The sequence below is a fragment of the Oreochromis niloticus genome, linkage group LG4 (genome assembly GCF_001858045.2).
Source record: "Oreochromis niloticus isolate F11D_XX linkage group LG4, O_niloticus_UMD_NMBU, whole genome shotgun sequence".
NCBI lineage: Eukaryota > Metazoa > Chordata > Actinopteri > Cichliformes > Cichlidae > Oreochromis > Oreochromis niloticus.
In genome coordinates this window covers 8668573-8684228 of record NC_031969.2, presented here as the reverse complement: position 1 = coordinate 8684228, position 15656 = coordinate 8668573, and the positions used below count along the sequence as shown (strand labels likewise).

General features: G+C 40.9%; 1 protein-coding gene across 3 annotated transcripts in view; it reads right to left on the bottom strand.

The window, feature by feature from the left end:
* Positions 1–10203: 10203 nt before the first annotated feature.
* ntn1b (netrin 1b) overlaps positions 10204–15656 on the bottom strand; it is a 47851-nt gene continuing 42398 nt past the window's right edge. For all 3 annotated transcript variants that reach the window (XM_025906758.1, XM_005468473.4, XM_003443090.5), the window contains one exon: positions 10204–12737. In XM_025906758.1, the coding sequence (XP_025762543.1) occupies positions 12418–12737 (320 nt within the window). In that variant the 3' untranslated portion in view covers positions 10204–12417. The remainder of the gene's footprint in view (positions 12738–15656) is intronic.

The following is a 15656-nucleotide window of genomic DNA, read 5'->3' as shown; positions in this document are numbered from 1 at the left end:
GCTTCCTGAAAATGGAAGCAGGGAAATGAATCTGTTTTTCTGTTCGGTGCAGTAATTCTTCAAATGTTTGCCCCGCAGAGGACCAGCTCAGCCCTCACACATTATCACAAACAGGGGACACAGCGAGAGGGTGATCGTTTTTATGAGACTCATGAAATTTTAATTTGTGCACGTTTCTTTTGAATAAGGTCTTTACATGGAGCATTTCTATAGCATTTGAGCTTTTAAACTAATTTGTAGGACACGGCAACAGGTAATCAAAGCCATTTGGACACTTTAGCAACTGCTGATAATCCTACAAAATGTCCTAACAAAAATCTCACAGCCGTAAATCCAAGGTCGCCATCCTGAAGGTGAATGTCTGTGTGTGCAGGTATCTGTAAATGGATTTCCTCCTGGCTCCTGGCCTCCGGGTCTCCCTCCTGTGACCCTCCTGATGATTAGGGTGACTGAGGCATGTTTGATCCCTGGGTTGATGCTGGGCTTTTGATGGCCACACCACTTTGATGCAGCAGCAAAAATTGAATCCAACCCCCCACTGTGAAACACGCACGGGTAGACATTAACACACAAACACACACCGCATCCACAACACCACCATCAGGCCTCATATGTAGAGAGGAGGGGCTGTTTCTTTTTTCTCTCTCTCTTTAATCCCGAGCATTGATATTTGTGGTATTTTTGACACTCTGCACCCACTATTTGATACTTTTGAAGGAGAATGTAGTGTTTGGCCCTAAATCTCAAAAATAATATCTTTTATTACCAACTTGTATATTTTTAAATTCCTGTTGACATATATTTGTCTTCCTCTGAGACAAATTCAGTGCTTGTTTTAGTCCTCACAGGAAATAGAGGAAAGTGCACGAGTAATTCTCTCTTGTGCTCTCCACTGCTTCTCTGTGCAGCGGTTCTGCTGCTTCCTGGCTGCTCGATGCCTCCCTGTGTTAATCCGAGCTAGTGAGGAGCCTGATTTACTAGCAGCGCAGGACCACTTTCCTTTTGCTCTGCTTTTATGTCCGCTTCAGCAGGATGGAACAACAGTCTGACTAATGGCTTAAGCAGACGCAAACCTCTTAAACATACGGCTTGTTGGAAAAAAAAGAAAAAATCAATGCTTTTTAGTCACAGTACATGAAGACAGTTTCATTGAATAGGATTTATTGTGAAGGCAAAATCCAATACTCGCATACAAGTTTGGAAGATATGCTTGTGTGATGAAATGACTGATTCTAACGTTCAGTAAACGGCTTGGCACATGACTGAACTGGGCTTTAACTATTTTCATGTCATAGTATTTAGACTTCTGACTGATCTCTCCACACCACAAAGATAAGCATTAGCTACAATGCAGCGGTTACAGACTGACAGCTTGGCTCATCTCGCCGTTCCAGGGCCTCTTGTGTGCTTGTACTTACAGACATGAAAAATTCCTGTAAATGCACTGAAACAAGATCAGTGACGTAATTAATACGAGGAAAATGAAAACAAGAAGCCCTCTGAGAGAGCAAACCATCGCCAAGGCGGGATTTACTTTTAAGGGAACAGTATTGTGTTTTGTGTATATTCATTTTGTTTTCTTTGTTCTTTTTAAACGGACTTAAATCAAGTTGTAGTGCAGTAAAAATCAGATTATGTGGCAGTAGGTAACTGGTAATAAATAACATGAGCTTATGATACAATAGTATGGTACAGTATATGACCCCACACTGCACCGCTACAAAGTTTTATCAGGATTCATTTAAAGCTTTTCAAGCTTTCATGTGTTCAAGTGTTTATTTATTTATCCAGTCATGATTTTTATGATTCCTTTAGAGATGCAAACCGGACAGAAAGAATGAGATTTTCATCTTAACAAAAGGAGCCCATAGACTCCTCGTGGAGCTCACATAGCAGGATGTATATATGGATCTCAGATCACACATCATGGAGCGTATTAATTTAACCGCTATGATCCAACTTTACATCTTCTCTAATCCTGTAATCTGTGTGGATAGATCAATCTCACCTGTCCTTCCTCTTGACCAGAGTTTGATTCTGTGTTGCACACCACAGCTCCACACTGGCTTCCAGTTAGATTTAGAATTGATTTAAACATTTTAGCTGCTTTTAAAGATCACAGGTCTGGGACTTCTGTAAGTCCAGGACTCGCATGTAAACTATGAAGCAGCTCAGGTCATCTGAAACAGGCTGCGTGGTGACGGTCTCAGTGCTGCTGACGCTGTCACACCACGTCATATTTGATGTGACCCAGTATGATTAGTGTTGAAACCAAACCAAAGACGTTCCTTTTAAGTTGTCTTTCATTAATCTTGTTCCCAATCTTAATTATGTTCCTTGCCCCCATTATTATTTTATTTGGCTTCTCCTCTTTTTTAATCTATTTTAATTTGCAGGATTTTATTATTTTTTTCTAATTTTTTGGTTATCTTTGATCTTAATTGTTATTTCATTTCATTCATACTTCTTTTATTAGTTTTAGTTTATGAGTCTTATCATTTTACTGCTGCTGGTTTTATCTTATCTTGTTTTTTTTAATATTCTTTTGGCGCATTGTTGTTTGTTTTTCTGCGATTGCTGTTCTTGATTATTTTATTCACTCAACTGATTTAGTTTTACTTTATCCATATGTTGTTGCAGTCTCTGTAGCTCATGCTTCATGCAGCACACCGTGCTTTCTTTGGAATAAAAAGTGTGATATAAATTAAATTTTGCTTGCTTGTGCACCATGTTGACAGTATATTTTATGGTTTAAAGAGATGCACGGGACCACAGATGTAGGAAAACTGGCAAAAGTTACACTTGACCAATACCACCGTCATTTAATACTTATTCTAATAAGATGCTGTTTTTTTTAAATGCTTTTTCTTATTTTCTGTCATTTACTGTTACAGTTGTGGATGTTCATATTAAACATGGGCAAAGTGAATAAAAATAATAATGAGGTGTGCAAGTCCAATTTACAAATTGCTGTAAACGCTCTGATTTTTTCTACTCTCTGCTCTGTGTGATGTCAGAGGATATTCTTAAAATGGAACAGCCAATCAGGAGAAGGTGAGGGTGGCCTTAAAGGGAAAGGCGCTAGCAGCCTGTTTCAGACAGAAGATGAACTGAGGAGCACTCATCGTGCATCTGTAACTCTAATAGGTTTTAAAAATAAAATTACAGAGGTGTAAGTATTCTACTTCCTGTTCTGACCACTGATTCAAATACAAGTTATCAGACTGAACACTGGAAAAGGGGGAAAGTTTTGAGAAAACGTTTCACATTAACCTCGCAGACACTCTGGAAACTGAAGCGTGGCATTTGCAGATAGTTACCCACCGCCTCGCGTGCTTTTCCTAAAACTAAATCTCACCATAGGTCTGCGTACGTTTCAGCCTCACACTCGACCCAGAACTGTCTGCTAGCTTCTCAGATCTCCACGGATGGGCCAGAGCAAAAGAAGGAGAAATGGTGATATAGAAAGCGATTGTGAAATGTGGGAGCGAGGAGTGTTTGGCAGGGCTCATCTTGTTTGCTCAGTAAACCCCCGAGGCCTGTGTTTTTTCGCCGAGGGAAATGCCCGCATTGTTGGGCCCGGAGACCGTGGTTACGCGCCAGCCCGGGGCCCAGCCAGGCAGGTTGGGACAAACAACAAGATGAAGGTCAGCTAATATAACAGTTAATTCCACTTCCTGGTCACCATGACACCCAGGCAGGGTTTATTTGAAGATCCCAGACCCTGAAGTCACTCTGCACTTTGTTTAGTCAATGAGTATTTTTGGTCCGAGCCAGCACTTTTAGATATGAGTGTATTCAGATGAGAAGGGAAAGGAGAGAGGAAAAGGGGATCGAGCCAAGTCAGTTTTTTTCCAGATTCTATACATTGATGCAATATATCTGTAACACGCCAGTAGCCTCGGTAGCATAACTGATTGAATTTGTGACTAAACTGTGCAAGCTGAGCATTAGCTACATCATCTGCATCTTTATTCAGCTTCATGAGGGTAGACAGTAGACAGCAAGACTCACAGAACTGGCAGATTCAGCCACTAAACTAAACGAAAACTCATTTTTTAACTAATACGTTGAAATTAAGTAGGAATAAATTGCTCCGTTATCTCAGAAAAAAGCCAAAAAAAGTTTCTACTTTGGCATTTAATTTGAAACTACAAAAATGTATAAACTGCTTGTAGTTTCTGGTAAACTGTGTCTGGTGTCCCTTTTGGATGGGGTGCCACTACAAGGCAACTGAAGGGCTCTCCTCATGGCACCAACTCCACAGAGATCTATCCACTCTGGCATCCCCTGGACCCGGCAGCGTGCATGAATAGACATTAAGCAGGGCTAGTTTATGAGCTGATTGTCTTACCGATCATTTAAGTTGAATCACGAGAATGCAGAGAGGGTGGGGAGGGGGGAGGGGTTGCATGGGTGAAAAATATAGCACACACCATCCAAAAGCCAAGTGGCTTAATCTTGTATGGGAATGTTAATGAGGGGAAAAGGAGAGCTAACTCTTTCTGTACGCGCTCTCCTATCCGGGATGGGATCGAGGCCTCTCTAGTGGGGCTTCTCTGGGATGTATAAGAAGAGCCTTTGTGCTCCAATCTAGTAAGCCAGAAATACAGCTTTTGAACTATGTGCATAGGAAGAAAAGGCAGAAAAGGAGAGGCAGTTTTGGGAAAGAGTGAATGTGTGAATGGTGGGGTGGGGAGGGCTTTAAAGGTGTTGGTGTCAAAAGCAGGGGGTGTAAAGCATTGTGTGTCTGTGCACGTGTGTTCGCATACGTACCACGCTGATCACACAGCGGGCCGATATAGAGGATTTCCTTCCGTCTCCAAAGGTGCATCATTGTTTGTCCCTTAATTATCCATTTTGCTGAACCCTGACCACTGGGAATCAAAAGAGCGGCCATCGATGGATGAAAAACGCCACTAAAAGAAACAAAGGAGAGGAGCTATTAGAGAACCTAATTTTGTCTTTATCTAACAATATAAAACACCTCTAGATGACTGCTGTTGTCAGCTGGTGCCATGTAAATAAAAGCGAAATGAATTGAAAAATACCAGACACCACCTGCCTGAAGATAAACTGTCAATCCAAATTCCCGAGTTGTCATGTTCTGTCAATCTTCACGCACATTTGCATAATTGCGAGTTGAAATTTGCTCTGCTTTTTTTTTTTTTTCGTTATTCCTCCCGTCCTTATGAGAAGCAAAGCAAACAGAGGTTGGAAATGCATTTAGTCAGCTGAGAAAACACAGTGTTGTTTTGTTCTCTGTTTAGTCGGGTGCTTAGGAGCAAACAAAACAGCATCTGCGGTGCAGCTCCGGTTTTACAGAGGGTTAAGAAGAAGGAGCAGGAGGCCAAGTGGGTTTCAGAAAAACAAAAGACTGTGATTACATATAGTTTCCCATCTCAGTGAGCCTGCAGAAATCTCATGCATAAAATCAGGAAAAATCTTTCCCGAATTGATAAAAATGATGGAGCCTCTCTGACTAAAATTAAATGTGGTGCTACTCACGGAGCCCTTCTTGAACTACTACTAGTGACTTTCCTGGAGGCGCAGAGGTTGTCTCTGAATACTGATTAGAATTGATGGATTTAAATATTTGGAGCTATGTGGAGTTGTGAGATGATGCAAAACAAAGCTCATTAAGGTTGCCCTGTGATGTGTAATAAAGCATCTTTAAAGTATCGTTATGCTTTTGGTTTGCATGCGTTTGAATGCATGTGGGTCATTCTGTCTATAAATGTGATAGACTTCATGTTAATAATCCATTCTAATTTGGCTTCCAGGTCTTTCACATCAACTTAATGATCTATTGGTGAAAACTTGACTAAAAGCCTGATAACTATGATTCTCTGTGCTGTGTATTGTCAAGATTTAGAAAGCACCACATAAAGAATTGAAATATCATGTCACATTTGACCTCTGACCTCTCCTTCAAGGTCCATAGATTGATCTTAAAGTTAAATTGATAATTATGCTATATAAAGCTAATTAAAATGAGAATAGGTTTTCAGAATGGGAAGGACATTTTGCTGAGGGATACTTTGGGAATATAGTTGATTTGTTTTATTATGACTTTGTTTTGTGCATTACTGTAACAGTTTAAATACATAACAACTTGAATACATCTGCAATTTTAATGACTGTTATTGAAATTCTGGGAGGGGGAAACAAAATAAATGTGTGATCAAAAACATTTTTACACCTACTTTTTCACTTCACCTTTCACAGCGCCTGTGCTTGTTTTTGCTACAAACTTCTTAAAGTACATTTAAAAAGAACAAAAAAAGTAAAAACAAAATTTTAACAATGAAGCTGAAGGATCGCTTGGAAATAATTGTAATTACATTGTAATAAGGTTGTTATTAGATGAGTTTGTTCGTTTTCTATTGAATGCTGAGATAGACCTGTTGGTGAGGGTCTATGCATGGGAACAAGGTGCTTCCTGCTCCAATATTGTGGTCATTTTATCAGAATGAATTTTTAAGACCTTTTGGGTGTTTCATCGATTTCTCAGTGTGTGGATTTATTCCAAACTCGTGCTGAAGCTCATACAAACCTCATAGTGTGGGCTCTTGCACAACCAGTTTGCAGGACCTTTCCTTTCACTATTTTTTTCCCAAAGTGTTTGACTACTTTGAGGCCACTTGGGTTTAAGGACCTTGGCGCACACTGTGTCTCCGTAGACTTTTAAAATACGTGGAAGTTACATAGCCCCTGATGTGATGTTGTTTCAACATTGCAGACAGCCACAGTGGTCTCATAATGGCAGCTGGTTACCTTTCGGGAAATACAAGGGGGCAAGGAACAATACGGAAAAGGCAATAAATTCAAACCGTCTGGTTGTTTTTATGGGCTCGGTCTGATAAAGAAATCAGGGTCTTTTCCATCCTGTTGTCATCAGCAGACATATAGGATATACTGCTCGTCATGGGACTTTTTAGCCACTTGCTGTTTCCATTTCCTGCACAGCACATAACTGAAGGCCAGCGGGCCACCCTGCCACCAAAGCTCCAACCTAAGCCTGTCGCGCTATCAGAAACACCCTGCTTGGCTTTGTTTTCCGAGGAGGACAATGGCTGAGGGATTCATCTGTGTGGAAAGTTCCAAGTCGCTGCTGCTGTGAAAAACCTGACCCCGCCGTTAGGTCGACTTTGGGTAACTTCCACGCACAAAACTATCGTCATATTGTGTCTGTGTCTTTGTTGTTCCAGCCTCATCTTTGTGCATACTGTGAGGGAAGTTCACACACGCCCAGATCTCTTTTCAGCTCTCCCATCCCGCCCAAATCATGAGAAAAACTACAGTCCAGCGGTCTCTCTCTTGTGCAACGCTCGGACTCCGTAAGCTGAAGTGAGATTGTTGGTGTTTTGCAGGCCTTTATGACCTTGCTAACAGAGCAGTCAGGGAGCTTGAAGCATACCTTTAACAGCAAAACCTAAGAGACTTTGACGATGCATTTATCCACTGAGCTCCTCATATCTTGCTTTCTCTCCTCTTTTTGCCATTGGAGTGATTCTGTTTCTAGTGGTCCTGGTGGCCTTATATTAATGGAGAACACAGCTTAAGCTTTCAGCACTCGTTGTATAATTGGTTGGCCCCTTCGGAGTGTTTTGCACTGGGCATTGGAGGAACAGTATATCAATACCCCTCCATGAGCCAAGACAGATGGACTCTCATTTGGACCAGGTTCAGAATAGTGTGCTTTTGTGTAAAAAAAAAAGCTCCCGTAGGAATAAGTTAAGGGTTTCCACTGAATCCAAAACCTCCCAGCTACAACAATAACATCTGCGGTTTGGATTAGACACGTTGGTGATATCACCCTTTTTTAGTAATTTGCCTGCAGAATCTTACAGCCAGTCGTTATTGTCTGTGAAGTCTATCGAGGCACAGGATCCAACACAAATGATCTGCGCTGCAGGACACGGTTCAAGTTCTTTGGCAGCGGCCAATGTTTTCATTTATTTGCTGTTAATGCTTTACTATTGGCTTCACATTTTTCGGTCACACCGACACCTCAGTTTAAAGAAGTCACGTCTTCAGAAAAACGAACCAAATCCTGTAGATTTAAAACAACGTAGCAACGCGATCGTTTTTCAGATACTTTAATTATGTAAATGTAATGTAGTCTTTGACAACAGGAATATACTTCAACAAAAACGAGACACTATATTTTGTAAGTGCTTACTTTTCGGTACAGCATAGAAATGCTCCTTGGCTCCACTCAGTTGCTTTGTAGCAGAGAAAATATGATAGTAATTTGTACACTTCACTAGCTGGGCCCACGTCCTCATTTTAACTTTGACAGCGTTGTAGTAGGTAAAAGTGAATGCTTTGACATGAATTGAGCTGCGGTTTGGGGAAGGCCTCGAAGGGGACTGGCGATGGCTCCCGGGCCTGGCAGATCCCCATATACTAAATAGAAGTGAAGAAGTTGAAGAATGGAGAAGAAGGAGGGAGGGAGGGTGGGGCACGTAAACGAGAATGATCAGCTTGCAGAACTAGGGGAACCTATATAGATGACAGCCGGAAGGAGCGTGTTTGGAGGCGTGGTCCCGCTCCTGAAATTCCGATACATAATCTCCAAAATATGGACAAAAGTACTGCCACCTACACTTTACACCTACATGAGCTGCTCAGCCATGGAAACCCATGCATGAAGCTCTTGGCACACCATTTTTGTACTGATGTTAATGATGTTAAAGATTTGGAACTAGTTTTACACACTAAATGCTTCTGTAACGTTACACGGTCCGACGCTTTGTGGCTGAGTTGCTATGGGTCCTAAATGCTTTGCAACAGAGACAGTATAAAAGATGCACGTAGCTGCTATGACATCACCCACTGCTTTTCTTAAGTTGCATTTTGAACCCTCGACATGAGAGTTTCCTCCATCATGGCTGCAACAAAACCCCGGATGTGTGAGTCTGGTTATGAAACTGCTAATTATTTGTGATTACCAGCTCATTAACCGTTCAGTTTGATACCACACATAATCCTGCATTTTTAAACATGGTATGACCAAACAGAAAACTGCTATAGGACTGAAAGACTTTTTGCAACCACAGCTATTGCCATCTGGTAGCCTGGTTTGAGGCACTTGCACGCCGGTTTCATTTATCTGACCCAGAAGCTATGTCCATGTTTTGTACTGTTTATGCTTTGCAGTAATATGACTTAAGCAGAGGTGCTTAATTTTATACACCTGGGGACATAAGACTGAAAACATATAAATGATAAGGTTAAGATATGTAGCCTAATACTTTTGTCCCTACAGTGTAAGTGTAATGGCACCAAAAAGAAACACCTACATGCATCTTATACACAGTTCCTTATGCAAACGGAAATATACAATACTGTGCAAAAGTCTTGAGCCACCCCTTCATTTCTCTATATTTTGCTAGGAAAATGGGAAATGGGTTTTTCTTTGGGTTTTTTTGTTTGGAAACATCTCCACACATTCATGAAAGCACAGCAGACCCGACACTGGTTCATCCCTTGAATTAGATCCCGTCAGTCAGAGAACTTCTGGTCAAGACCACTTAAAAAAATTACAAGTAAGTCAGGCTCCTTGGAAGCAAAGTATAAAGAATAAAGGGGTGAGTCGAGACTTTTGCACATGAGTGTAATTTGTTAAACTGATTGCTGTTTATCCTCTTTGTTCTGTATATTGTGCAATAAATCTGAATAAATGTACAGCTTTTTTTATTGCAACGATATGTCAGGATCTAAAAGCTTCTGGTATTGGATCTGACAGCTGCTGTGTCTACATCAGTATTTTGTCATTATTTAAATGTAACCCTTTTTTAACTACCTGCTGCATTAAAGGCAAATCTGTGTTTACCACTTTACTGTGTGTCAAATCCACTTATTCTGAAACCTCCTGAACTCCTTTCCTGTAACTACCAAATAAGTATTTGCATGATCTCTCATACCCAAATTATACTTTTGGGGGGCTGTAATCTAGAGTGTTACCAGAATGGAAAAATCTACAATTTTATATCTGGCAGGACTTTCAGAACATTTTATTGTGTTTGATCTTTGCTTCTTATGTCTTGCAATCCAAAATTCATATTACAAAGTGGTTTCCAGTTGCAGCTGAAACTTGAAGCAAATAGTTCGATTAAATGCCAGAAGGAACTGTGCACGTTGTGTCGTGATAGCAAAAGAAGCTTTTTGATCATAAGAGGAAGTAGGAGCTAAACGTGCAATTTCAGCAAGAGATCCTCATTTGGCTTTTTTTTCTTTCTCTCTTTTTCTTTTTGCACAGCTTTATTTCAAATTAAATTTCAGGTCTGCTAAGCCGTTCAATAGCCAAACACGCATCAATACTTTTCATTACAGCCGTCTAAAATCCAATGTAAAAGTAAAAAATAAAAGATCGACAGCAAAACACCACAAAAGCCACATTTTTTTTTGTCATGTGTCATTAAATATATTCATTTTCGATAAACATAATATATTAGTATTACAAGACATTACACAACCATTTGCAATGGACACTGCTAAACAACATTTACAAGCCAATGTATTAACATGAGCAGATAATTATTCTGATATAATATTCATGGAGAACAAAAGTCTGGCAGGGCGTACCTTTCTGCAGATGCCTGCAGGTTGAAAAATGTCGGTACAGCTGAGTGAGCGAAGACTTTGTAAAAACTTTGTAATCAACAAATACATACAGTATGATGCACAGAGTACTGAGGTGTACCCGTGTATTTACGTCAAAGTGTACATGTGTGTATTTGGGTGTTGCTTGTGTGCGCGTGTGTGTGTAAATTCAGTCCAAGTTTCTCTCAGTGTGTGTGTGTTTGTGTGTGAGAGAGAGTATGTGTGATCCCCTGGGTGCACATACTCGTTTCAACATGAGAAATTTGTCTGACATTCATTTGTTTGTCTTTTTCTTTTATTAAGCCTCTAGTATTTAAAAAAAAAAAAACTCTGGTTAATTTCACATGGAGATAGATCTAGTTAATGTTTTAACAACAACAAAAAAAGTAATACTATACAGCTATATAACATGTAGACAATCGGTCATGCCTTTTTGTCCAGTACCAAGTCTTAATGATGAAATTCAGTCCTCAGAAAGTCGTTTTGAGGTGAAGAATATTTTACACAGTGTGCTAAATAAACATCTGTGATATTTTTTTTATCACTCCACAGGTTATTTTCCCACAACATTGAATATTGTGTACAAAGTAAATGTGTACATAATTCACAATCATCATTAGCCAGTCAGCTACAGTAAATAGTGAGCATGCAGTTTGTCAGTGGTATGAGGTTTGCTTGATAGGTCGATATTCTCTCTCTCTCCCTTTTTTTTAATGAGGTGAAATAGTTCACTTCATCAGTTCTCCCACTGGGAAATGCTTGGGAAGTCCAACTTACAATTAGTCCTTTATTAAAGAAAAAAAAACTACATTCTGACTCCACTGTAGTTGTGATTTATACAGGGTTGTTACAGTCCACCAGAAACATCAGCCTATGGAGTCACGAGTGAGGCAAGCGGGGTTTCTACTACCTATACATTCTATTAAATGGTAAAGGCTTGTTTTTTTCCCTTTTTTGGACAGCACTCTAAAAATGTTGGAACATATTTTATATGTTCTTAAACGTCTGACTAGTAAAAATAAGTGCATGGTTGACAAATCTACTCTACACCTACTTGATGCTACGGCATCGTCTACTAAAAATAATGTCTATGTATCCACATATGGTTACTTTACATTGCAGAGGTCACAACCACAACATACTGTTGATATATCAATAAGCGCTGAGCAAAGGCTTGCTTGTAGTGAGATCATTGTACAGAAAAATGGCATTTTTTTCTTGTTTTACTGAGGTAACACTCGCCTATGAGCAAGAATGGCACTATAAGACAACAATTACCATTTTTTCACTTGCATCTGAAAATTTTTTGCTAAAGTTTGGCAGGTTGTGGAGAGAAACTACGGCCGTGCTATAAGTCTTCATTGAACTAGACAATGAATTTCACAGCACGGTGGGAAAAGATCCTCTGAAGACACAAACAGGGTGACAGAGAAGATGTGTCACTCTTTAAAAACCGAGCAAGGGGCTTTAATAAAAATGCATTGTGGGTAAAATGATCAGGGTGAGACATATCTGTAACATTAGGTGCAAACTCTGCAATAATACAACAAAACAACCGCTGAAAGACAGACTGTTGAATGAGCTCCTTCACAACTGTTCCTAAAGAAGAAAACACTAAACTCTTCGCTCCAGCTCAGAGCAGCAGCACTCAGTCATTTCCACATTTCTCCTACGTTTTACCTGTGTCTCTCTATTTTTAATTCTTCCAGTTTTTTTTCATCCACACTTATCCCTCTTCCTTGATTTCATCCCATCAGAGGCCTAATTCTGCCTCTGACTCTTTTTTTCTCTCCTCCACAGATACTTTTAGCACTTCCCCCTCTTGTCGCGCTGTTGGAACTTCCTCAGCCTGCGGCCCCACAGGTCCTTCCAAGGGATGAGGAGGCTTCCCTTGTCGGCAACTACGCCGCTCTGCCCAGGGGAGTCGTCGTCTGTACCCAGGAGCAGGTACTTCCTTCCGGGCTTGATCTTGGGACATTTGCAGGCCACATCCTTGGCGCGCACCCACAGCAGCTGGTCTCCACGACGGATGCGGTGCTCACCTTGCTTGTAGATAGAAATGATGTTGACGGTGAACTTCCACCACTCGCCCGCCTTGTCACCCTTAAGAACGTGCACTTGAACAGCTGGTTTAAGAGAAAAGCACAGGTTAAGTCACCCACAAGAAAAAGTGATTCAAGTCATATAGTAATATAGTAATATAGTATGGATATCAGCACCCCTTGTACTCCTGGTTAAAATCTAAATATCTGGCTAAAATTACAGCTAAATGTCAAATTCTTTGCCAAATTCAATGCAAATAAGCAGGGGTGTGTCTACAATGGAGGTATGGGGTGGACCATTTAACTGAACATATAATCCCCAATACCAATTAAACATTAAAGATGTTATAATATCAATAATATCCTGAAGAAGATTGTAAAAAGTGTCATGTTACATGAGTACATTTAAGGTACTTTAAGTATATTTCAATATACTAGTATACAGTGAACTATTGAGGCACTTAAAAAGGATTGTAACTTACTTACTACTTACTACTTCTTTTCCACTTTTCAAATCAAGTATCCATCAACAAGGCTATTTTCAAATTGTTAAGCAGGTCTGCTTTCCTGATAACAAATATGCAATAGGATGCACGGCTGCATAACTTGAAAATTTTGACTTGTATACAAGTTTTCCATGTTGAAGTACATTAAATATTTCTGACTAAATAGTCTGATTTCCTGTGGCCCCTCTGGTGCATTCTCATTACTCCCCATTTTAAAAGTCCTGGAAACAACCCTGTATACCAGTGACAGAAAAACATACTGCAACAGTGTCAACTTGTATAATATCATTATAATTATATATAAAATCGAATTCTATAAGTATACACTATAGCAAATAGAGTCCATCAAAATTATTTTAAAAGACCACATCTGCCTTGAGATGAGTTGGTGAAGTGGAAAAATAGTGGGAATGATTGACAAGCACCTTCTATTTCAACAGCGTTTATATGTAATTGCATGAAAGGGTGAATAAAAACGTTTGTTTGAACATTACCCAGAAATCTGCAGCATATCACAGGCCTCTCCCTTCATCTCTGACCTAGGACCTTTCCTTTTCGTGCCCCTGAGCACACTCCCTATTACAGCAACAGTTTCCACAGCACTCCCTGACTCCCTTTGCACTACGCTTTCTGATGTAGAACATCTGAAAGCACGCATCGGCATAAAGGGCACAGAGGCATTTTACTTTTAGGTGGCCAGGCTGGGTTAAAGAGAGAAGAAATAGGATATAGGGTTCTCTACTTCATTTTTTTCAAAACATAACTGGCCAAAAAAGACGTTTTATAGAAAAACACCACATCTGCTACTAATATAACTTCTGAAACAAATGCTTTTCAATTGGTCTTTCAGGTGTTAGATCTGTACATCTAAACACGGACGTCCTCAGGCTGAATCAGGCCGAACCTGGTAACTATTGGTGCACCACCTGCGAGTGATATGTTCATACCAGGATGTGACTCGAGCTCCACTCGCTGAAGCTTTCTTGTGTAGATTCTCCATCCAACCAAGCAGCTAATTACTGCATCACTAAGATAGCAGCAAGGGCCAAACAGCAAAGGTGCCGGAGCTAATATATTCTTCAAGTGAAGGGCTCTTCCTGGGAGGGTTAAGGTTAGCTTGGTATGCATAGTATATCATCTAAGCTCCAGATTCTTGAAGAGAGGCCCGTGGGTCAAATGGTTCATCAAGCAATTATATTCTGCTTTTCATACATCAACTGTATTATAAAACCTAAATTGCGATCACATCGATGGAGCTTGGATTTAGAAATTACTAACTATAGAGTGTTACTGAGATGTATGGAAAGTTTGTACACTTGTCCTCTTGGTCAATGTCCGTGCAAGCATCTCCCGTGCCAGTAAGGATGCTTTTTAGCACCTAAACACGATCTAATCTGGACAAGAGTTCATTAGATTACTTATAATGCTCATATGTATACCCAATTTAACGCTGTGTCAGCTAATGCTTTACCTCTGCAGTTTTATAATAATAACAAAATAGGGTTTCCTTTCTCTATTTTTAAAGCAGGTTGGCCTTATAGTCGCCTTTCTGGCTTAACACGATCACTTTCCGTGTTCATCGCCCGTCTTATATCGCTGCCAAGAATGCAGAGAACTGAAGGAGTGGGGTGTTTAAGTATGTGTGTCGATGCATGGTGTGAGCAAATTGCACACAATTTCAGAAGAAAGAAGGTTTGTTGGGCTGAGTAGAGGGAGCTCTCACAGCCCCGCCATTCATCGCAGCCCTCTCCTTCATCCAGACACATAAAGGGTGTGTGAGGAGGAGGAGGGGGAGGAAAGGAGGGGCCACTATTTGTCTTCGCAGCCACAGAAAAAGTTCCAGCAGAATCGGGATGTGTTTCCGACCTCATGAGCTGTCCGGGTTCTGCTCCCAGAGCCCCATCCAACTTCTCAGCGTGAGAATCCAGTGGAGATAGCGCTCTCCTCCCCAGAGCTGCTGTGCTCGACTCATTGGAGGAGACTCTGTCAGGCGCAGTCTCTCTGTCAGTGTCTGCCTCCCTCTCTCTTTCTCTCTCAAGTATGTTTTCAGTCTTTGCGACGTATTCAAACACACACAAATCCACACACACCTTCTGCCACTTGGTTTGAGCTAAATAGACAGCACAGAGGGAACGGGAGCACGGGGTCAAGCAATCTATTACAAAATAGCGCACACTGTTTGGTGAGGCAGACTGTGAGAGGAAGTGTGAGATGATCCTGCAACTCGCACAATGGCTGCCAACCGAGCCTCCCTCTCGCAGCCAAACTTCCCACTGGGTTTATCTTCTTTGGGTGTGCTGCGACTTGACACTGCGTGCCACCAACAGGCGAGGGCTAATGAAATTAGAGCTCGCTTAATTACCGTGCAGAGGCCCCTGTCCCCTCTGGTTATCAGCTGAGTGAATGATCAGGGACCTGTTACCCTCGGGTGAGCGAAGAGAGGTGGCCAGCTAGGCTGGGAGGCCCTGCCTTTGAGCACCATCCCGGAGCGTCGGTA